Source organism: Stigmatopora nigra, chromosome 16 (genome assembly GCF_051989575.1).
Source record: "Stigmatopora nigra isolate UIUO_SnigA chromosome 16, RoL_Snig_1.1, whole genome shotgun sequence".
Classification (NCBI taxonomy): Eukaryota; Metazoa; Chordata; class Actinopteri; order Syngnathiformes; family Syngnathidae; genus Stigmatopora; species Stigmatopora nigra.
Genome location: NC_135523.1, coordinates 1,000,852 through 1,025,874, shown reverse-complemented (window position 1 = coordinate 1,025,874; position 25,023 = coordinate 1,000,852). Strand labels below are relative to the sequence as shown.

General features: G+C 36.7%; 1 protein-coding gene across 1 annotated transcript in view; it reads right to left on the bottom strand.

The window, feature by feature from the left end:
* The window catches only part of drosha (drosha ribonuclease III), a 68,332-nt gene that overhangs the window by 6,484 nt on the left and 36,825 nt on the right, over positions 1–25,023 (bottom strand). The window contains exons 22-28 of the mRNA XM_077735479.1: positions 23,258–23,328; positions 15,352–15,396; positions 11,156–11,313; positions 6,107–6,212; positions 4,248–4,389; positions 3,232–3,314; positions 1,097–1,200 (exon numbers count right to left, since the gene is read on the bottom strand). Coding sequence (XP_077591605.1) covers positions 1,097–1,200; positions 3,232–3,314; positions 4,248–4,389; positions 6,107–6,212; positions 11,156–11,313; positions 15,352–15,396; positions 23,258–23,328 — 709 coding nt within the window. The remainder of the gene's footprint in view (positions 1–1,096; positions 1,201–3,231; positions 3,315–4,247; positions 4,390–6,106; positions 6,213–11,155; positions 11,314–15,351; positions 15,397–23,257; positions 23,329–25,023) is intronic.

Below are 25,023 nucleotides of genomic sequence, written 5' to 3'. Positions count from 1 at the left end.
TAGCTAGTGCCCCTTCAAAATAAAACAAAACTAAAATAACCAATTACTTTTAAAGAAATCCATCAAGTCAATAGAATCATTTTCATGATTACAAAAAACTATTTTTCAGCCAATAAGCTCTTCTATAACCATCAATAATAATCTGTCAAATTGACTGTCCCCCAAAAATAAATCCTCTTGACGAGTTGCCATGGCGACAAATACAATTGAAATCTCTCCAGCTCAAGTAGGCGGCGGCCTTTTTCATCAAAGCGTCCCGTCACCCCCCCAAAAAACTGTTACAGCGAGTACGAGGATAAAGAACAACCCAAACACGAAAAACTCTCAAAAAAAACATGTTGTACCTTGTTAAAAAGCGGAAAAAAAGCATATTCGTGACGTTCTTTTACTTCTGCGGGGAGCGACGTGCGAACAAAAGTGTCTCCATGTTGAAAATGTTAACATTTGCATAAACACGCCTGCTTGAATTATTCAGCCGCACAATTGACTTATTTCCAGAGCGCTCGCGTTCCATTTTTAATGCAACGTGGTCACCTCGTCAATTATTCACCTTCCGTTTTGGCGCGCCGCAAACAAGAGGGCGCCGAAGTCGAACCCGGTTTTAAACGTGCTGGTTTCAATTCCCCAATGTTCTCAATGCTATTTTTATTGTTATTAAAAGTGGAAAAACTACTTTTTAAAAGGTCAACTTTACATTGTAGCGCTTCTTTTTTTCCCTATGCATGAATGGAGCGAGTTCACGGCACCCCAGCGCGCCCTTTAAGGTCAAAGGTCAAGTCGGGATCGGAATTTGACGGAAAATACTTTGTTGCCGTGGCGACAAACTAAGACGCTTTACAGTGGACGCCTTTACGAAAAAAATAACTGGACCTTATTTAATAAATTGTGCATTTTGGGGGCGGAGCTTATTGAAAAGATTAAGTTTTAATTATATCTCCAAGATCATGTTTAAGTTTTTAATCTTAAAAATAAAGTTTGCACTCACAATAATATTTACTGTTAACTGTTTTGCTAGCATTTGGACAAAGACTGATTGGTCCAGTGTCCCAGCCTGAAGGGATGGGACATTTGGCATGTAGTGTGTATGGTGTCTTACTTGTAGAGTGGAATATCGGGTTCCTTGCCCTCGGTCCTTAGTGTCAAGCAGCACTGTTGCAGTTGGGACTTTGGATCGTTCCAGTCTTGGTTGAGGATGAACTCCTGCCACACAAATAGCATCAAATTACTACAACATCCTTCTTAAAGCCCCTCCCGCCATAACATTTCAACACAAATTTCACCAAATCACCACTCACTTAAGCCCCTCCCACTGCCACTCAAAACGCACCAGGTCACCCCAACATCCTCCCTCAAGCCCCTCCTACCTCCATACCACTTCAACACAAATTTCACCAAATCACCACTCACTTAAGCCCCTCCCACTGCCACCCAAAACACACCAACTCACCACACCATCCTCCCTCAAGCCCCTCCCTCCTCCATACCATTTCACCAAGTCACCACTCACCCAAGCTCCTCCCACTGCCACTGAGAGGACATTTCAACCCAAACTCCAGAGTACCAAAAACTACCCCCTTCTTTCCCATTTTACAGAAATGACAAATCTGTGCTTTTATTCCATTTCCATTTCCCACCGAGCACTCTCTTTCTCCGTACGTCCAAGCGGACAAACGGCAGACTACTACATAAGACAAAAGCCAATCGGCGTCCAGAAATACCGAGCGGCCCGGAGTCTCCCAGGTGCGGCGCCCCCGATCCAGGAGGGACTTCTAAAAGCTCTTCCATTAACGGGGGAAGCGGCCCCGCTCATAAAAAGGAAGCCAGTCGGAATCCGCAACTGTCTGCTCCTATTAATTTTCTCCAAAGAGCTCGCTCTCTCTTTCTCTCTCGCTTTATTGCTCCCGACCTCTCAAGGCTCCGCACTCGGTTTCCTCGCCGTCACCGCCATCGCCGCCGCCGCTACCTGGTCTCTCGGGGGCGCCGGCTCGCTTCTACGAGTTGGAAACGCCGCAGGTCGGCATGACGGGAAAAGGACGAATCATTAGAAGGAAGGTTTTTCGCCAACAAATTAGCTCACGTCGTAATATCAACGGCAATAGACGTCTAATCTGATTTGACATTGAAGAAATTGGACATTGGAATAGGATGCTATCCTGTTTTAAATACTATTAAATAAAAAAACAATTTTTACTTGAATTCTATTGTTATTGACATTGAATTTTTTTTCGTACATAAGTCGCACCCTTAAAATTGTTGAATTTGACAATTTTTCGCGTATAAGCTGCCCCCGATTGACAATTTAAATATTATTTTAAAAAATATTTTTTTTAATTTGAATTCTAGTGTGATTGACATTGAATACATTTTTGTATATAAGTCGCACCCTTAAAATTGTCTTAAAAATCGTTGAATTTTAAAATTACTCGTGTATAAGCCGACCTCTGATTGATAATTAAAATATTACTTTAAAAAATGTATTTTTTAAATCCAATTCTAGGGTTATGGACATTGAATTATTTGTTTATATAAGTCGCACCCTTAAAATGGCCTTAAAATGGTTAAATTTTACAAATTCATAGTTTTGATAAGAAGTACAAATGTGTTACTTTGAAAGGAAAAACTTAAATAGGAAAAACTATTTAAAATTATATAAATACTATTAAAAATATTTGTTTCTTTTGTACTTGAATTCTATTGTTATTGACATTGAATTATCTTTTAAAAATAATTCTAATGACAACAAAATAATATAACAATACAAAAACCCTAACTATCGAAATTAAGCTAACTAGGCTAATCCGCTATTAATTTATCATGAAATTTCTATTCTGATTTTTAACTATATGATCCACCAAGTCATTTTACATAAATAAACCCTATTTAATCCCTCAAAACGTGTCAAATTGTCCAATCTCACGTATCTTTGCGCTTTTGGAAAGCTCGTCAAATCCATCCATCCAACTCGGCCGGTGTTCATCCTCCGCCACGCACGCCCGCAAGTGAACTCGGCCAATCAATGTCGGTCGGCCAAGGCGGCTAACAAGCCGACGGCGTGGGCCATTCCCGCCGAGGACGAGCGAGATAGCGATCGGAGCCTTTTGCGTCAATGCTCGCGCCATTAAGCAAGCGCCATTAGCGCTTCTTCCCTCTGATTGGTCTCTCTCAGCGGCTCATTGATCAACGGCCGGCGGGCGGGCGAGCTAGGCTATTGACGGACGCTCGCTCGCTCACCTTCAGTCGCGGGAAGAAGCAGACGTTCATGAAGGTGTGCACGAACTCCAGGTCTTTATCAATGTAGAGCGCCGCAATAAAAGCTGGAAAATACATAAAAAATTGTCAATAGCGGTAGCGAAAACGTCATTTTAGTGTACTTATGGGTATTTATATAATGTACAAATACCCTAAAGTTTTTCAACGTCCCCCGAAACTAAAAAGTCTACAAAAACGTGGAATATAATTTTGTAGAATTTGTTGTACGCATTTGCAGTGGATTGAAGTACAAAAATAGACATTGAGAGAACTTTTAGTTATATTCTAAGTACTGTTGAAAATTGTATTTAGGTATTAAACTCATTAATATAATTTTGAAAGCTGGTTTTAACAGTATATTAAACAGTACTTAGATATCAAACAGTACTTAGATATTAGACAGTACTTAGATATCAGACAGTACTTGGCTATTAGACAGTACTTGGCTATTAGACAGTACTTAGATATTAGACAGTACTTAAATATTAGACAGTACTTAGATATTAGACAGTACTTAGATATTAAACGGTACTTAGATATTAAACAGTACTTAGATATCAAACAGTACTTAGATATCAAACAGTACTTAGATATCAAACAGTACTTATATATTAGATAGTACTTAGATATTAGACAGTACTTAGATATTAAACAGTACTTAGATATTAGATAGTACATAGATATTAGACAGTACTTAAGATATTAAACAGTACTTAAGATATTAAACAGTACTTAGATATTAAACTTCTCTCTTAGATTGTAAACTCTCTCTCATGAATATAATTTTGAGAGCTGATTTCAACAGTAAATTTTGTCAAGTTGTCAAACGTCTGGGCCACCAAACGTCCGGGCGACCAAACGTCCAGTCACGGTCTGAGCTTCACTGAAATGGTGGGGAAAGTGGAGCATTGCACCGCCACTCCATCCATCGACAATGAAGGGATGAAGATGCCTTCAGGGAGAGTAAATAAAAAAAAAAGAAAAGCGCTTGTACTTACACTCGAGCAGGTCGGCTAAAGTCTTAGTCCGAAGCGCCACGGGCCGTTTGGTTTTGTCGTTGGTGATGGCGAATTCCTGCATGCCTAACTCTTCCGCCACTTTGGCCTGAGTACGGTTGTTGACCAGCGAGCTGCGCAGTAGCTAGAATAAAAACACAACAAAAAGGCAGCTTTTTAATTCATTTAGCCGTACCTTTAGTTCAGTCACTATTTTTTAGTTACAAATACGAGAAAATACAAGTTTTTGAACACAATTACTAAACTTAATTCCGAAAAAAACAGTCCAAAGTTCTTTTCTACGAAACCACAGGTTTCGCTATCAAGCAGTGTCCCAAAAATCTTTAAAAAAGCCCCCCCGAAACAGTATTGAAATAATTCATGTCGGCCAAAAATGGTAATTCCCCAGTAAGTGTTTCGGGAAGATTGCGCGACGTTCCGGTAAATATTGCACGCTTGACTCGCGGCCGGCGTCGTGTTTTTTCGCTACAACATCCACGTCCCCAGAAGGGAAAAAAATGGATAAAAAAAAAAAACACAAACAAGCTAAATATAGCTGCGAGATGCATACACCAAGAGAGAGTGAGGCGGGGCGGGCAGGGAGCAAACAGAATGGAAAATGATGTCTGTGGCGTACACACTAGTTGAATAGGCACTTTTATTGAAATCCATTTCAGATGTAGCTTATCTGGAACCTCTTAAGGCGGCCCTTTCAAGATGGCTGACGTCACTCGCCCCATCTCGCCGTGGCCAAGCTCTCGCTTTCAGACCACTTCAAACGAGGCGGCCCGCAGCCTGTCGTCGCCGGCGCGAAGAATCGCTGACGCTGGCTGGAACTAGACGTGGTAAAATGGCCTCCTGTGTTGGCTTTTGTGTGGCGCGAAGGTTTTATTTGGGTCGGGGAAACGCCGACAAAGGGATGGTTGTGTTGAGTGGATGTTGACGGGGAGGTAGGGGTAGATATCGTGGGTTTTTGACGGACTGGGGTGGAGATCAATGGCAACAAAAAAACGGAAATGTGGTTTGAAGCTGATAAACTGGCATTTTTTAAATGTTTGGCGGTGTTTACAAACATGGGGAGTCCAATTTGGGTGGTAATGTGGGCGGGGATTGATGTGTGTTGGGTTTGCAGGTATTTAGATGATGATTAAAAGATATTTTGACAAGAAATTTGGGTGTTTACAAACATGGGGACTTCAATTTGGGTGTTAAAGTGGGTGATAAAATTCTCTAGTTTTATTGAGTTTTTTTTTTTAATTATGCGACAAATTTTTCTAAACAATAAAGTGACAGGATTAAAAATGTAAGGTAATATTTTTTTACTTAATTTTCATGTTTTATTTTGATATTCAAAGTCTTAATTTGGAGCTTCGTAATAGGAAAAATTCTCTGGTTTTATTGATTTATTTTTAAAAATTCTGTGACTATTTTTTCTAAATAATAAAGCAACAAGAATAAATATTTAAGGTAGTATTTTTTACTTAAATGGGAAAAATGGTGAATACACTATTTCTTTATTGAAAAATTTCTATATATTCTAGCTTTCAAAAATAATTTTTCATTAATTTTTCTCAGCGGCCTTTAAAAAAATCAATTAACTTCAAATGTATTGGTCAAAAACTCCAACGGTTATAAATCATATTGATTTGGACTAAAAATAATGGACAAATGGTTCAGCTGTCCAATTGAAAGTGAATTGGAGGTCTAGCGCCATCAATGGTAAATGTAAACATAACCTATGTTACGATAAAAAAATAGCATCCAATTAAATGTAGTGCCAAAAAAAGAAAGTACTTTTTCTGGCAAATTTGATACTTCAGAAAACCCGAGTATAAGACGACAACAAGTGGACAGAATCTTACGGTTAAATGTCCCTCGTGGTGGTCCGGGAAGTGAATGAAGAGATACTCTGTGGCCACCAGCTGCATGATGGAATCCCCCAAAAACTCCATTCGTTGATTATGGCCCCTGTAACCAGAAAATGCCAAAATAAATAAATAAGAAATGTGACTAATTGGACGGTTCTGCTGGAAAAACTTCTCCCAACTTTGGACACAAACGAGAGTCCTTTTGGAGAGAAGAACTTTTTGACTTTTTTTTTTTTGAACAATCGGGGAAAGGAGCACGCCGGGCATCCATTAAACACGATGGCGGCGGCGAGGCAGGTGAGGATGAGAGAGCGGGATGCGGGGGAGGAAGAAAGGACGGACGGACATCAGAGAGGACAGGAGAGAGAGCATGTTGGCCATCGCTGGGTGAAGAATGGAAATCCGATTTATAGGAGGACAAGTGTGTTGGAAAAGCAGCTAAAAAAAAAATTAAAAATGCCCAGAAAAAGCAAACCAATGGAGAAGCCAAAAGATGGTATAACAATAATGGTGGCAATTCAATCATTATCACTATTATTAGTAGTAGTAGTAGGTGTAGTATTATTATTGTTATTAGTATTATTATAATTATTATGAGTAGTAGAAATACTATAATTATCCATTGCTGTTAGTATTATCATTATTATTAGTAGTAGTAGTAGTAGCAGCTGTAGTAATAGTACTAGGTAGTATTATTATTATTACTATTAGTATTATTATGATTATTATTATTTGTAGTAGTAGTAGGTCCTGTATTATTATCATAATTGTTATTATTATTAGTAGTAGTAGCTGTAGTTATAGTACTAGGTAGTAGTATTGTTATAATTATTATTTGTAGTAGTAGTAGTAGTAGCTGTAGTAATAGTACTAGGTAGTAGTAATATTATAATTATTATTCTTAGTAGTAGTAGCTGTAGTAAGAGTACTAGGTAGTAGTATTATTATAATTACTATTTGTAGTAATAGTAGTAGGTCCTGTATTATTATCATAATTGTTATTATTGTTAGTAGTAGTAGTAGGTGTAGTATTATTGCTATTATTATTGTTATAATTATTATTATTATTATTAGTAGTAGTAGTAGTAGTAATAGTAGGTGTAGTAGTATTATTGCTATTAGTAATATAATTAATATTAGTAGTAATAGAAGTAGTAGGTGTAGTATTATTATTATAATTTGTATTATTATTATCATTATTAGTAGTAGTAGTAGTAGCAGTAGTAGTAGCAGTAGTAGTAGCAACTTAGGGGGAAACTAAGTTGAATGAGTTTGAGGAGCTTTGTTTCAGGACAAAGTGACTGGAGTGACGATGAACTATGTCTAGGGAACATGAGGAGCTTCAATAAAAAACAAAAGTGGTGTTTTGAAGCTAAACTGAACTGAACTGACATTGATTTGGATAAAATTGGACCTCTGCTGCTCTCATTTATATTTTTTGCTATTCAATTTCAACCATTTAGAGATTTGCTTCACTCTGCGGAGTCGGCCATGTTTGTTTGAAGGCAAAAGAACGCCTCAGCTTGACAAGAGACGGACGGCCATTAGACGTCCACAGGTAGCAATCATTTATAAATAAGAAATGTTTTTTAACCCAGAGACACGTTTTGGAATGCATGCAATTCCGCAAAAAAAATGAATTTTTGTCTTTGTTTACCTTTTTGCATTCATCAAAATAATTGTACTCTGCTTTTTTTCCTCCGGTTGAATCTGACAACAAATACTTGAGCTTCCATTCACTTGCCAAATCTTTAATTAAGTCTGATAGGCCATTATTATTCAGACAAAAAAATGCAATACTAGCGTCATTTTTGCTTGGGGACACCTGACTTTTCATTTTTTTAATTAAAAACAGCTCAAAATGATTTATTTGGGCTTTTATTAAAGTCTTGGGCGAGTTTTTTGGAGGCTGGAAAATGTGGGTTTTTCTATCAAAAAATGCGAAGATTTTTTTGGTCATTTTTAAGGTAATTTGGGGACAAATATGATGTAAAATTGCAAATCTGACAATTAGTATCGTTTAGGGGTGATAAGAAAAGGGGAAAAAAACAGAAAAATAAGATAATTTAATTATAATTTATCATTTATGTTGCTAATTAAAAAATGAATAAAAATTTGTTGAAGGTAAATATGAAATGGCTCATTTTAAAAAGCAATTATTTGATAAGATAAATGAATCAGAAATAAATGTGCCGCAGGGTAAATTTGGGAAACGCGTAGACAGGCAAAGAATAATTTTTTAAATAGTATAATTAATTCTTATTTTAATGTTATTTGTGATTTAATTATAATTAAATATGATTTTACAGTAAATATTAAATGATGTACTTTAGGAAGGTTGCAAACTGCTAAAATTAAATATATATAATTACACACAAATATACTTTTAGTAAAAAGGAAATATTTTATAAAAATAGAACTATAAAAAGTAAAAATAATAATAAATAAAAAATAAAAGAGTTTAAATTAAAAACTAAAACTATAGGGAAATATATTCATTAAAAAAAAACCTCCATTAAAAGAAACTAATACTAGACCAAATATATAAATTAAATATATCAATAAAATATATTAATACTCCCAAAAAAACCTCAAAGACCATTTTCTAAATTAAAAAACTATATTTACATATATATTTATTAACTTATTACCTATTTATTTACGTCTATAATGTCTTTTGCTGTGTCTGTATTCTCATCCTCTTGCTACTATCCCAATTTCCCATTTAAAACCTAAATTTAATCTAATCTAATCTATTCCAAACATCATAAAACAAACGAAAATCGATCCTAAAAATTCTCATTTCAAAAATACCAATCAACCCAAATAATAACGGAAAACTTTCGTCTTTTGACGACCATCCAAACGTCATTGCGGCTTTTAAAAATAGCGGGTTGGGACATATGAGGCCAGAAACAAAGCAAACGTTTGACCAAGCCAGGTCAAAAAAGGAAGGAAGGAAGCTTCTACTCGCTCTTTATTCGCCGTCACAATGCGGCAACGGCGATGGCGAGCTGGAGGGGAAAAGTGCGCCGCATGGCCTGGCTTTGAAGTCAAGCACCTTCATCAGCAAGTTCGGATGAAATGGAAAAGAAAAAAAGAAGAAAAAAGAAGAAGAAAAAGACGCAAACGCCACTCATTCTTTCCCCTTTCTAGAGAAAGCCTTGATGAAGGAAGCTAAGCTATAAAAAAGATGGCTACAGTTTAACATTAGCGGAAAATATAGGCTACCAACATCGAAACTGGGACTTTTGAAAAATACGATAAAGCCAATAGCGATGGAAAAATATTGTTTTAGTTTGTGAATTTAACCTTTAAAATGTGCTATTGGAGTTATTCTGTGATGCTATTTTATATATGTGTGTGTGCATTTAATTCAATGGAAGATAGGAGTGACCTTTACCCCAGAATGCAGACCTAGAAGGACGCTTAAGAAATTGCTGATGCAGCGTGATGGCTAACCAACAATTGTTGCATATTGTCATAAATCGTGATGCTCTTTTTGCTTGATTATGGGATGGTTTTGCCAAATGAAAGCTTGTTTTTGGTTAATTTCCAATGGAGTTGTCTTAATTATTATTATTAATTGAATACCTGATATGTGATTATTATTACAGCTATTATTTTTACTTATGCAATAGAATTAATCCATAACCTTGTAATTGTTTTGATTTGTATCATTTTATATTATATTAAAAATAACTAAAAATGAACCTTTACACATGCCATAATGGATTTTAAATCCCTCTTAAATTTCTCATTGACCCTTGCATCCATTTTACCGTGTTTCCCAAAATGGCCGCCACTTTTACCGTCAATAACGCCCGTTTTGTTGAACTCAGACGCTTACGACTTATTTTCCGCTACTGAAGTCGCCTCCCACACACTTTCCAGGTCGGCGTGTCCTCGGCGCTGAAGTTCGAAGGTCATCCGGCACCCTCGTCTCTTCATCTGCTGCCCACCTGATTGTCTACACCCCCCCTCGCCCCCCCCTTCATCTTATCTCACCTTTTTGCTTCTTGGTCTCTTCCTCGCCTCGGCTAGCGCTTGACCCACTTTACGCTAACCTTTTTGGTCTCCGGGAGGAGAGAAAGTTTCCTCTATTTAGGTCGACCTGCCTCGGACCGGCGAAGAGCTAATGAAGCCATCTTGATGTTCTTTTAGGTGGGTAAAAAGCTTCGGTGGCCAACGGCGCGGGGTTAGTGGAGTAAGGTATTCCGCTGTGAGGCAATCGCCTGCCAATATCATTTCGGGTGTGTCGCTATGGCTAGTTAGCTTTTGTCGAGATAGCGCGCAGAGTAGCTGAGGCAACAACTATGGTTTCCCAAGATCCTCAGTTGGGGTGCTCGGACGTTTGGTCGCCGGTCTTTTGGTGAGTTTACTGTTGAAACTAGCTCTCAAATAATATTTATGAGAGAGTTTAATATCTAAGAGAGAGAGTTTAATATATAAGTACTGTTAAATATCAAAGTACTGTTGTAAACAGTAGATATTTAGATATTAAACTCTCATGAATATAATTTTGAGAGCTGGTTTCAATAGTACTTAGATATAAAGCAGTACTTAGATATTAAACAGTACTTAGATATTAAACAGTACATAGATATTAAGCAGTACTTAGATATTAAACAGTACTTAGATATTAAACAGTACATAGACATTAAACTTCTCTCTTAGATATTAAACAGTCCTTAGATATTAAAGAGTACTTGGATATTAAACAGTCCTTAGATATTAAAGAGTACTTGGATATTAAACAGTACTTATATATTAAACACTATTTATATATTAAACAGTACTTATATATTAAACAGTACTTATATATTAAACAGTACTTATATATTAAACTTCTCTCTTAGATATTAAACAGTACTTATATATTAAACTTCTCTCTTAGATATTAAACAGTACTTATATATTAAACTTCTCTCTTAGATATTAAACAGTACTTAGATATTCAACAGTACAAGGAAACATTAGTACGTACGTACGTAATTATCGCCGAATATGAAGGAGTGATGATAGCTTAGGGGTTGTACTTACAGCGTGAGATGGTTGAAGCCCACTGTCCTCAGCGTGAAGGCTCGAGCTAGCAAGCGAACATGTGTGAAGAGAACGCCGATGGAGTCCTCGAAACTGGTCAGCTTCTGCAGGACTGGCGACGTCTCGATCAGCTGTCGGTCCGATTGAGGTTCTTGGACCTGGGCGGAGTAAAAAAGTAGCAGAAGATGAGGGAAGGCTTGTCCAAGGCATAGTTCCAAAGAAACCAGGACAAAAATCCCTGAAAATACACCAGAATTCCCTCAATGTATGGTCTGGGGATGCTTTGTCTCTCCAGGACCTGGACAGAACCAACTCCTACCAGAAAATACCCAACTGTACTTCAATTTCATCAACTAGATTCTTTTCCCAGAGGGCAAAGAGACCCCAAATATGGCAAATTTGTGCGGGAAACCCTTGAATTATGCCAAAATAAGGTTTGGAACGCATTCTGGGGATGCTTTGTCTCTCCAGGACCTGGACAGAACCAACTTTTACCAGTAAACCACCCTCTGTCCTTCAATTTTATCAATTTGATTCTTTTCCTAGCGGGCAAACTGGCCCTAAAATGTGTCAAAATGTGTGTCCGGTCGCTTCAGACAGAAAATCCGCAGCCGCAAGACAGAAATTCCTCTCACGAGTGTCCTTAAATCAAAGACGCTGCCATCTAGAGTGCGCGGATCCCTCCTCCAGCCCGCCTCAAAACAAATTCAAAAGCTCGCCGGCAGATGAAATCTGGCACTCATTAAGTGTCAAGTCAAACAGTTCCCTTCTCGACGGAGACAGCGACTCAAAACACTCCCTTAATAACGTTGTTGCCTCGGTTACACTTTGGCGGGAATCTCAGGCCTTGATCAGTCCTTTCAAGGACCACAAACCGTTCTTTGACGTCAATCCCGGGATTGCCGAATCCGGCAAAAGCTCAGCTACGAAAATTTCCCAGCTACTCTACTCTGAAAATATGTAAAAGCACGTTTTTTTAATCCAAATCCTGTCCTGACGGGTGCATTAATTAGGCTAGGAAAGACATTTAATTGGTCTCGGCGTGCTAGAACCGCAAGGAACATTCCGGCGACTTTGTCGGCTAGCTTCGTTAGCCGTAGCGCGGCGACCCGGCGAGGAAACGGGTTCCATCTTTCCGGGAAGAAACGACTTGGGTATTTCTTAAATGGCGTCTTTTTTTCTTTAATTGGAACGCTGGCGGTAACGATGTCACGACTCCATCTTGCCACGTGTCGGGAGAAATATTAGGCTCCACCCACCCCCCTACACCCGTGGTTAATTAACGTAAGGCGTTTAAATGTCACGCATCACAACCGAGGACATCTGAGAAGTCGGGCACTCGTGGGCGCCGGCCATCCTTCGGGGGTGACGGTCAGCCACGAGGCTTCAAAGGCGGGGGTGGGGGGGCAACGAGGAGGGGGGGGGGAAGAGACTTTTTGAAAAGGCTTCAAAGCCTCACTTGCCGCTCGGCCTGGAAATGGAGGCGAGGCGGAATGCAAAACGCCGGGCAAAAAATATACACACACAAAAAAAATAACATGTCGCTTCTTGATCCGAAAAGAAATGGAAAAAGGTAAGATGGTTGAGGCCCGGGTGGAAGGATATCGTGTCAGGATTATGACTAAGGGATCTGATGGCGCTAGAGGTCACATGACTTTGCCGCCAGCCCTTCCATTTCAATTGGATCAGATGTCTAATGGTGGGAAACAGTGAAAAAGGGTGACTACTTATCTATGTTGATGTTGAACACTACTTATTTATTATGTTGACTACTTATCTATGTTGTGGTACACTACTTATTTATTATGTTGACTACTTCTTGAATGTTGAACACTACTTATATACTATGTTGACTACTTATCTATGTTGATGTTGAAAATTACATATTTATTATGTTGATTACTTATCTATGTTGTGGTACACTACTTATTTATTATGTTGACTACTTATCTATGTTGTGGTACACTACTTATTTATTATGTTGACTACTTATCTATGTTGATGTTGAACACTACTTATTTATTATGTTGACTACTTATCTATGTTGATGTTGAAAATTACATATTTATTATGTTGACTAATCTATGTTGTGGAACACTACTTATTTATTATGTTGACTACTTATTTATGTTGATGTTGAACACTACTTATTTATTATGTTGACTACTTATCTATGTTGTGGTACACTACTTATTTATTATGTTGACTACTTATCTATGTTGTAGTACACTACTTATTTATTAAGTTGACTACTTATCTATGTTGATGTTGAACACTACTTATTTATTATGTTGACTACTTATCTATGTTGAACACTAATTATTATGTTGACTACTTATGTTGACTACCTATTGATTATGTTGAGTACTTATGTAGACTTGTGTATTTATTACTCATTTCATTGACTTATTTATTGATTACTTATTTGTTTGTTCGTTATTTAGTTGTTGTTATTTGTGCATATATCTACTTATTATGTTCACTATTTATCTGTTATGTTTACAACTTATCTATTATTTTGACTACCTATTTATTAGCTGGACTACCAATTTATAAATGTTGACTGCCTATTTATTATGTTGACTACTTATTTATGATGTTGACTACCTATTGATTATGCTGAGTACTTATGTTGAGTACTTATGTTGACCACTCATTTATTTATTACTAATTTAATTGTTACTTATATATTTATTACTTATTTATTTATTGCTTATTTAATTGTTATCTAATTATTTATTACTAATGTAATTGTTACTTATTTTTATTATTGTTATATTTGTGCAAGTCTCTACTTACCTTGTGACTAATTATGTTGACCAGTAATATATTTATGAAATGCTTTTTTATGGATATTTTTTTGTCTGTTTGTTTGTTGTTATTTTTTGCACATCTCTACCTATTTATGTCGTGACTAATGATGACTACCTATTTATTACATATTTGTCTGTTTTTTTGTGCACTTGGTGGTGAAAGCTTTCTATCTCATTATATCTGTAAAATGACAATAAAAGCATTCAATCCAATAGCCAAATAACAATAAAGTGGGAAAAATATGTTTTGTTTTTTTCCTTTAAAAGCTAATCCAATTCATCCAATGCCTTCTTTTGAGAAACATTTACAAACACCACTTGATCCAAATTGAAGAAAAAGCAATTTTCAAACACCAGCCCGTATTTGATTGACACGAAATATTACGCAAAACGCCATTCTAACGTGAACAAAATTAAAAGCCGCGCCGTGGCTAGCATTTTTTTTTTTTTGGACCCTCGCCTTTTGTCTGACAGCTAATTTGACAGCAAATGTCACCAAGACGTGATGAAAAGTGAACGCGGCGGTGGCGTTTTCGACCCCTATTCCGAGCGGAAAAGGTCCGACGTGCCGTCGGCGGCGGGGCGCTAAAGCAAAGTAGACATTTTTGAAAGCTTCTGCAGGTAAGCCACGCGTCTTGTTAATTATCCTACCGCCGCCGCGGGTGACGACGCCTGACCAAGACGTGACGTGCTTCGGCTAGCTCGCTAATATATGCAATACGCGTCATCGTCAGGCGGGGGCGTAATTAAAGACGTGGCGGCGAGCTGCCATGGTTGCGCTCTCAGAGCTCATTAGGACACGCCTCTTTTGCTTTATTCTTGACGACCGGCGTCGGAGCGTGATGTCGGTTAGCTCGGCGTTAGCAACAGGTGCCGACTTTGTCAATTATTTAATCAAAACGGGGTGGGAAATGCTAAAAATGATTTGAGATATGGATGGAAATAAGGCAGATGAGAAGCGAGTTTTGGACAGAAATTAGCTATTTTATATGCTTAGTGGGAAAAATATGAAAAGTTTGACGGTTTTATGCATTTTTGCTACAATGTGACGGCAAAGAATGTTGAAAGCTAGCTAGCTAAGACGTTGCTAACTAATAAATAGTAATAATTTAGTCGATTTGTTGTTGATTAGTTGTTGTTATTTGTGCTCCTCTACTTATTATGTTGACTATTCTATTTATTCAATGATAACAATTTAAAAAAACGGTTAAAACCTTTAACAAGAGTCAGAAAATGAAGTTTTAAGGACATTTTCAGTAAATTATCAATTAAAAAAAACACAGTATGATTGTCCAAAGATGGAAGGGAATGAAACACGATTCGGAAACACTCGGAACCGCTTCGATTTGCGGAAAAAAACGATAAATGGGAGGAGCAACTCACCTGCAGGGGGTGTGGTGGGAAGTGGAGCCAAACATCTCGCAAGTCCTGCAAAGAGACCAAGAAGAAGTCATCAGTATGAGAGGTGGGGGGGTCAACAATGTTAATACATCACATTTCTAGAGGCGGAGCCTTGGTCAAAGGGCTTCGCGGGTAAAGGAGTTGGAATTCAAGCGATAAATCATCACAGGTAGGGGAGGGGGGCATGGGGAGAGGGGGGGTTTTGGGCTTTGAGGCACGCCATCCCCGGCGGGGGAAGTACTGGCGGCGCTGAACTACGTTTGACTTTGGCGGCAAGGGAGGCAAGTAGACTTTGAAAAATGGGAAATATGATGAGGAGGGAATTAAGACTTTGAGGATTTCAAATGGGAAATTCCATTGGAGAATTGTATTCATATTGTTAGTAGTTTGTTTGACCAGGTTTCTGACAAAAAATGGATAATTTTAGTCCATAATTATGGGTGCGTGCTATAATTGATACTTCAGTAAATACGGTATTCATTTATGTTGACTATTAATTTATGAATTGAGTTTTTATTAGTATTATTTATTGATCATTTACCTATTTGTTTGTTTGTTTTTGTTATTTGTGCTTGTTTATCTTGTTGACTACTTATGACGACTTGTATATTCATTACATATTTATTTATTATTCATTTTTCTTGTTTATTAATGATTTATTTGTTGGTTTGTTGTTATTTAAGTACTTTGTTGTGGTGAAGTTTTAAATCTCATTATACTTGTATAATGACAATAAAGCATTGAATTCAATTCATTTGTCCTAAAAGTGGCTAATTAAACTCTAAAAAATAACAATTGGATTGTAGGATATCTTAAATTTTATAGGTTTAGGTATATAATACATAACATATATTCCTACGTATCGTTATCATAACACACAATGCCCTTTTTGTTTGTTTATTCAATTACCCAAAAAAAGTCTTAATAAAACCTGCAATTCAAGAAATTGTGTACCACCAAAACAGAGCATTTTCCTAAAAGCTGTACGATAATACGGCGCGCGTCTTCATAGCGACTGGTCCACTCGGCGTTAGCACTTAGCGACGCGACTGCGTAGGTGTGCCTAATGAAGTGGTAGCGGGAAACCCAACAGCTAATGTTTCAATTACAGCCGTCGACTAAAAAGGAAGAAGACAACGACTAAGCCGGCCGACGTGGAGTGGGGATTTAACAATAACGGCTTTTCTTTTCTCTCTTTTGTTTCCACAGACCGCTGTAATTACCGGGCGCACCAATCATCTGTGGCCGCCAGACGGAAATGACAAAAAAATGTCTGTTGAATCAGCGCGGGAATTACGCGGGAGAAAACGCTACCTTTGGGGTTGAGGGCCGGTCGGAATGGCGCTGACAAAATTGGTCTCCGGCCGTTCTCGGGCTGCCAATCAATCCGTGAAACGAAGTAGTGCGGCCGGACGATCGATTGGAGATAGCCCAGGTTGATCGATACGCGGGAAAAAGCCACCCGAGGGTTCGTGAATGTGATGGGCTCGGAGGTAAAAAGTCATTTGGACAACTTTGGGATGGTCAGCGTCAGTGGCAGTGGAAGGCCTCAGGGAAATGGCAAATTTTAGGGAATTTTGGTGGTGGAAATTGTTGAGGTTGGGGTGATTTAAAGACTTCTAGCTAAGTATATTCAATAAATAAAATGTAATACTAGAGAAGACCGTGTCTATTGTAACATCAAACATGTTTATAAAGCCACTTCCCCTTCCTCAACTCGCTGGATCAGATCATCTTTGCATATCTCTCACCCCTGCGTACACTCCACTTTGGAGGCTAACCAGGCCACAAATAAAAACTGGTTCTCCCTCGACTCCTTGTGCCCTGTGATTGGCTGGGCACCGATTGAGGGTGGCCCAAAGTCAGCTGGGAAGGGCTCCAGCACCCCCTCAAGACATAAAATAGTTCAGAAAATGATTGGATGATAAGTAATGGCCAATAAAGGAGTTGGTTTTGCATGCAGAAATTGAAAATTAGTTAGATTGAATGGTGGTATTGGAATTAGATTAGATTAGATTAAATTAGATTAAATTAGATTAAATTAGATTAAATTAGATTAAATTAGATTCAATTAGATTAGATTAAATTAGATTAAATTATTTTAGATTAGATTAAATTAGATTATCTTAGATTAGATTAAATTAGATTAGATTAAATTAGATTAAATTATCTTAGATTAGATTAGATTAGATTAGATTAAATTAGATTAAATTAGATTAAATTATCTTAAATTATCTTAGATTAGATTAAATTAGATTAAATTAGATTAAATTACCTTAGATTAGATTACCTTAGATTAGATTACTTTGTTCTTCCATTTTTGGGTGAGATGCGACTTTAGGAATTTTTCAAATGGCAAAATATTTTTTAGTTTGACTTGTGAGGCTTGATTTTTTAATTCAAGTGTGAATTCGGTTTAAAATTGAGGATAAGTGTCATTTTATAAATGTTTTAAGAAACCTTGGAACGATATGAGTCAGTTAAAAAGTGTGTGGGTTGTGGGTGGTGACAAAAAAGTGCACAGGAAGTCTTTTTATTTTTTCCCAGAATCCCCCCCGCCCTCTAATTGATACCTCAGGTGGCGTTTCCTATTGAATTCCACCTTTTGTTTCCATGCAAACCTGGAAGCAAATTTAGCGCCACTTGCCTGGAAAAAAGGCAAGCGCTAATTGGCTAACGACGGCGCGCTGCAGGTTATCAACCCCTCGGTGGCGAAACGCAAGATGGCGTGGACGGGGGGAGGCGGGGCCTTTCTCCAGCCGTTCCGGTCTAACCCGGATTGGGGCGGCAATATTACAGAGATGCTAATGTCAGCGCGGCGTCCTCGGGGGAATTCCTTCTATGAAGGAGAGCAATCATCATTCTGATGAATTCACTTTGTGCCCATTGGCCAATCTTCACACTTTCATTAACTCTCATACACAGGCTTGTGTGAGAGAGAGCTTAATGCTCTCACGCGTTCAGAAAAAAGTTTTCTTTGACAACTCTGACGGGCTTAATGACACTTGGCGACGATGCCTCTCGGATATGGTCTTCGTACGAAGCCAAATCACTTTTAAAGGCGCATCGGGGAACGTTTTTATGACAATCGCCAGGTGGGGGAGAAAAAAATGGAGTTCTTTAGGATATGTGCAAGGGCGTTGGAGGAAAAAAATGGGACTATAAAGATGAGGGAAATGTTTACGTGTGAAGGGGAAGAAGTAGTGGGCCATGTCGGGGGAGGAAAATCAATCAAGTGTTGGTTTGATTTTGACATTTATGATGATATGGACAAGAAGGTCAATCTGATTATTGTTTTTTTGCAGATTTTTTTAATGTATGGAGATATTGGGTAGAGAAATGTTGTGAAGGTTGTTTGGTTTGAATTTTATGGCCATGTTATGTGGTAGGAAATTATTTTTGTTTTATTTTTGCGGTTTAAAGTCAGGTTTTTTGTACAAATTTTATGATTAAAGTTTTTGTGAGTAATATTTTTTTAATTAATGGTGATATTGGGTAAAGAAAGAAATAGGAATCTTTGTGAAGGTTGTTTGGTTTGAATTGTATGGCCGTGTTATGTGGTATTAAATCATTTTTGTTTTATTTTTGTGGTTTAAAGTTAGGTTTTTTGTACACATTTTATTATCAAAGTTTTTTTGGGTTATTTATGGTGACAATAGGTAAGGAAAGAAACAGGAATCTTCTTTGTGAAGGTCATTTGTTTTGAATTTTATGGCCATGTCATGTGGTAGAAAATAATTTTAGTTTTAGTTTTGCGATTTAAAGTCAGGGATGTTTTTATCTGTAAAAATGTTATAATTAGCAGTTCTTTTAGTCCTTGAATACCAACCCTCCACAAAATATGTATGGATATCCAGTCAAAGGATGCTAAAAAGTCAAACAATACAAAATAAAACTGCAATCGGACCTGTGCGAAAACATAAAACTAATTTGGGATATTTAAAGTGAAAAAAAAGCTTCATTTGCGGCTCTTAATTACATGTTAGCATATCCCAACTTTTGTTCCGAGCTGTCAGGGGAGAAACGGTGCGAAACATCTGCGATTGCCAGCATTTCCCACAATGCTAATGAGACAACCAAACATAACATTGGCCATCCTCTTCTTCTTGTTGTTGTTGTTGTTGTTTTTGCAAGTATAAAACGAAGAATACTAGCAAGAGCACCCATGTGTAAATCCCTGTTGTTAGCGCTAAAAGAGAAATGCATGGGACCAGTCAGTCAGGTGTGAACGGACCCCCCCCCCTCCCCACCGCCGCCTTACTGACAAATAGAAGACATTTCCCCCCGTAATGGGGGAGACGGAGCCTCACCCCCGTCTCGATTGCATCTCATTAGTCTGCTAATGAAGCCCACTCGGATGCAGAGCGGAGAAATGGATCTCGCTAGCAGCCCGCGGTTTTTCTCCTCAAAAAAATACGAGTAGCAGCCCCCGGCACCCCCCGCACCCACGGCGGCAGCCTAGCCTCGCCTGTCCATCTGTCTCCTCCGCCTGGCTTCTTGCAGAAGGCCGGCCATCGGGACGATTGGGCGCGAAAGGGGGTGTCGGGAGTCAAGTTGTTTTGATCCACGGGGGGCGCCGATGTAAACTTTTTAAGTTGGATAACTTTCAAATGTTTGCTGTGTTAAGGCGGATATCTTTACTGAATTAAAAGGGATTTACATAAATATGGCTGTTTCTTAGCATTGGGTGGCTATTCCCTACAAAACAGTGCATTCCGGGTGTGACATCACAACCAGAATTGACGATCATTGTGAGCTTTCTGGTGCTTTGCTAGCATGTGAGAAGGGTGACGGTCACCGTTACTGGACGTTTGGTCACCAGTCTTTTGGTCGCAGGTCAAATGTACTTAGATATTAAAGAGTACTTCGATATTAGACAGTACTTCGATATTAGACAGAACTTCGTTATTAAACAGTACTTTGATATTAGACAGTACTTTGATATTAGACAGTACTTAGATATAAATCAGTACTTCGACATTAATCAGTACTTTGATATTAAACAGTACTTTGATATTAATCAGTACTTCAAATATTAAACAGTACTTCAACATTAAACAGTACTTTGATATTAAACAGTACTTTGATTTTAAACAGTACTTTGATATTAAACAGTACTTCGATATTAAACTGTACTTCGATATTAAACTGTATTTTGATATTAAACTGTACTTCGATATTAAACTGTACTTCGATATTAGACAGTACTTTGATATTAGACAGTACTTTGATATTAGACAGTACTTAGATATTAGACAGTACTTCGATATTAGACAGTACTTAGATATTAGACAGTACTTCAATATTAAACAGTACTTGGATTTTAGACAGTACTTATATATTCAACAGTACTTAGATATTAAACAGTACTTGGATATTAAACTCTCTTTCTTAGATATTAGACAGTACTTAGATATTAAACAGTACAGATAGTAGACAGTACATAGATATTATAGAGTACTTAGATATTAGAAAGTACTTAGATATTAGACAGTACTTAGATATTAAACCGTACTTGTATAATAAACTTTCTTACTTAGATATTAAACTCTCTCTCATGAATCTAATTTTGAGAGCTGGTTTCAACAGTAAACTCTGTGCCACCAATTGACCGGCGACCAATCATCCGAGCACCACGGTCACAGAGCAACAGGGGGAATAGCGTGGCTAGCATGCTATCTAACAGCGAATATACCTTACAGATCGTTCCGGGTGGGGGGCATGAACTTTATGGAGATTAGTGGGCCGGGCCAGAGCCCTCAATAATAGCTGATATAATAACTCGTTAGCCGCCACCGACGGCAAACCTCCAAGTTAAAACGGATTGGACGCCATTCTGTCCGTCTCACTGACTTAAAAAGAGATTTTTCCGCTTGAAGAAAGCTTCTTTGCAAATAAATCCCAGGCTAATCCCCGTCAGATTAAAGGCAGTCATATTTTAAAAAAGGATTACCTTTGTAAAGGTGTCCGAGAAAGCCGGACAATTAAAGCTTTAATGAAGGCAGATTGAATACGTCCTCGCCCGAGAACGACTATCGCCCGACTTATCGAGTTCAAACGTCCGCGTGATTAAAGTTTAATAAGAAGAGCGCTTGGAGAAGACGAGGAAGCGAAAAAAAAATAATGAAAAAATGAATACGGGGGAGTCCAATTGGTAAATTGAAACATTTCTTAGAATTATGAAGATGACTTTTAATCCTGGCAGCGATCGGCGGACGCTTTGACTTTTGGGAGAAGACATGCATAATTCATCTATCTTAGTTTTATTTATTTATTTTTTTTTGCCGGGAGATGTTCGACTATTTAGTAACTTTGGGGGGGGGGGGGGGGGGGGGGGCGCCATGTCAAACGTCTTCGAGGGGCGGGATCTAAAGACGGGTCGGGTCTTTTAAACGCAAATACTAGTGGATCGACCCGAGTATAAGACGACCCCTTTATTTATATATCTATTTATATATATTTATTAATTTATTTTTATATTTTGTTATTTCTACAATTATTTATTTAATTATTTAAAATTTACATTTATTTATATATCGAGTTATTTTTACAAGTATTTATTTATATATCTTGTTATTTTTAAAATTATTTATTTATATATCTTGTTATTTCTACAATTATTTAGTTATATATTTTGTTATTTTTAAAATTATTTATATATCTTGTTATTTTTACAATTATTTATTTATATATCTTGTTATTTTCTTACAATTATTTATTCATATATCTTGTTATTTTTTTACAATTATTTATTTGTATATGTATATATTTTTACAATTATTTATTTATATATGTATATATTTTTACAATTATTTATTTAAGTATTTTTTGTTATTTTACAATGATCTATTTATATATTTTGCTATTATTACAATTATTTATTTATGTTTTCATTTAAATATTTATTTCTATATTTATATATTTTTTACAATTATTTATGTATGTATTTTTTCTTATCTTTTCAATTATCTATTTCTATATTTTGCTATTATTACAAATTATTTATTTATGTTTTCATTTAAATATTTATTTCTATATTTATTTATATATTTTTACATATTTGTTTATATATTTTTATATTTATTGATAAATTTATTGATATATTTATGTATTTATTAAGTTATTTATTACCTATTTATTCATGCTTGTTTTTGGGATGTTGAAACGGGAGGCCTGGCATCGAACCCACGACCCCTCGAACCGTCAAGTCGACACGCTAACCCCTCGCTTTAATGTTATTAATGTTAATGCAATGCTCAGTTAGCATCAAGTTTCAAAAGATATGAAAAATGTATATTCATGAGATGAACATGGAAAAACATGAAATATAGCTGGAAAAATACATCAATCTGCCAACTCGAGAATATTTAAATTGACGTTATACTGCAGTAATACTTCATAGATTGACGTTAACATCCATTTTTTTCTTTAAAAAAGTCTTAAAAGTCTTGTCGAGGCTGTCATGGAATAGTCTTCAAATTCAAATTGCATTTTAATGCCAAATATTGTAATATTTAGTAAGCATGTTCAAATAAAGTATCCCATCAATCCATCCTAAATAATAAAAGGAAATAAAACCTTTGTTCTTGATGTCGACGCCCATTTACGTGGCATTATTGACAAGCGCGCTAAAAGCAAGAAAATATATAAAAAATGAAATGAAATGTTTTTTCATCTCGACACATCGGCGGTCCAAACACGTCGCTCGAAAATAAATATGCAAATGGCGGCCATGTTTCAAGTCCGGGGATGCGTTGCTTAAAATAATAAGAGCAGACGTTGCGGCTCTCAAATCGCAACGCGTGTCAAATTTTGGCTAACTTTCATCTGAGATGTTTTTTTTAAACCACTAACGAATGAGGGGGCGTGTCTTAAGAGCTCGACTTACCTGGCCGTTGAAGAGGAGGTGGCCAAAGAGTTGGCGAGCCTGGTCCAAACCGCCTTCCAGGTAAACTGCACCTGTCAAAGATACAACAAATACTTTAAAAACAAAGTATGGTCAGCACAAGATAGGATACATATAAAAAAGTGCATCCGTTAATAGTACATAGTATTAACATTCTCATTACTCATCATTAAAGTCAAAAGTAGAAAGTACAATGTAAAGTAAGTAAAGGAATGTAATAAGAAATATTAGAATAAAAAATGAAATAGGAAACAGCAAAAATAAGGACCTGATAATGTAAATTAATACGTTTTTTTTGTTATGACTAGCATGAAAATCGCGACAAACTGTTGGAGGTCAAAGTGGAAAAAAATTACAGATTATTTGTTATACTAAAATAGGGAATAAAAACCTGTTAATTTAACGAAGTAAAAGTTTTGGGGGAATTTTAGCATAAAAATGTTGACATGTGCTGTTGGTGGTCAAAGTGAGTATAAAAAAAATTATATGTTATCGTAAAATAGGGAATAACAACTTTTTAATGCAATTTAAATGACCGTTTTTGGTTAACTTTAAGCTGAAAAATAATAATAAAGGACACTTGAGTGTATATGGAGGTCAAAGTGAGTAAAAAAATATTATATGTTAAAGTAAAATAGGGAATAAAAACATTTTAATGCATTTCAACGACCATTTTTTGCTAATTTTGAGCTGAAAAAAAAAAATAAAGGACACTTGTGTATATGGAGGTCAAAGTGAGTAAAAAAATATTATATTTTATAGTAAAATAGGGAATAAAAACATTTTAATGTAATTAAATGACCGTTTTTGGTTAACTTTATGCCAGAAAATAATAATAAAGGACACTTGAGTGTATGTGGAAGTCAAAGTGAGTATAAGAAATATATTTGATAGTAAAATAGGGAATAACAACATTTTAATGCAAATCAACGACCATTTTTGGCTAATTTTAAGCTGAAAAATAATAATAAAGGACACTTGAGTGTATGTGGAAGTCAAAGTGAGTATAAAAAATATTATATGTTATAGTAAAATAAGGAATAACAACATTTTAATGCAATTCAGTGACCATTTTTCGCTAATTTTAAGCTGGAAAAAAAATAATAAAGGACACTTGAGTGTATATGGAGGGCAAAGTGAGTATAAAAAATATTAATTGTTATAGTAAAATAGTTAATAACAACATTTTAATGCAATTCAGGGACCGTTTTTGGTCAAATTTAAGGTGAAAAAATATATCCAAAACACTTGTGTGTTTGTCACAGTCCCATCCAAACTACAAAATAAATATCTTATGACTTCTACTCATGGTTAGAAGCACTTACTCTGTTTTGTTTGCGTTTTTCTCGTTGTCGTTTTATTTTTTTGTACATTTTTAGGAATGCAAAACAACCTCAGGGCTTTTTGCGTTGAGAGCAAAAGCGTTTTTTGGCTCTTCTCGACCGAAAGCCATCGAAATCCTAGCAAATATTGAAAGAAGTAAAACAACACGCAGCTTTGTTTATCCGCCTTGGAAACAAAAGACGCTTAAAAAAACAACCAAAAAATAAAAAAGAAATTGAAGAAAAAGGACTTGTCGTGTAGGGAGGGAGGGTTTGAATATCACAAAATATGTCTTGTCTTATTCTCTTCCTTTTTCTCAGTGGGAATGATTTGTAGCATCTGCTCCGGCACCCCCCCTCTCCACACTCAATTTGATGTGTTGTTTTTTTTTTTTAGTGAATTGGGCGCGACTATCAGAGTGCCTT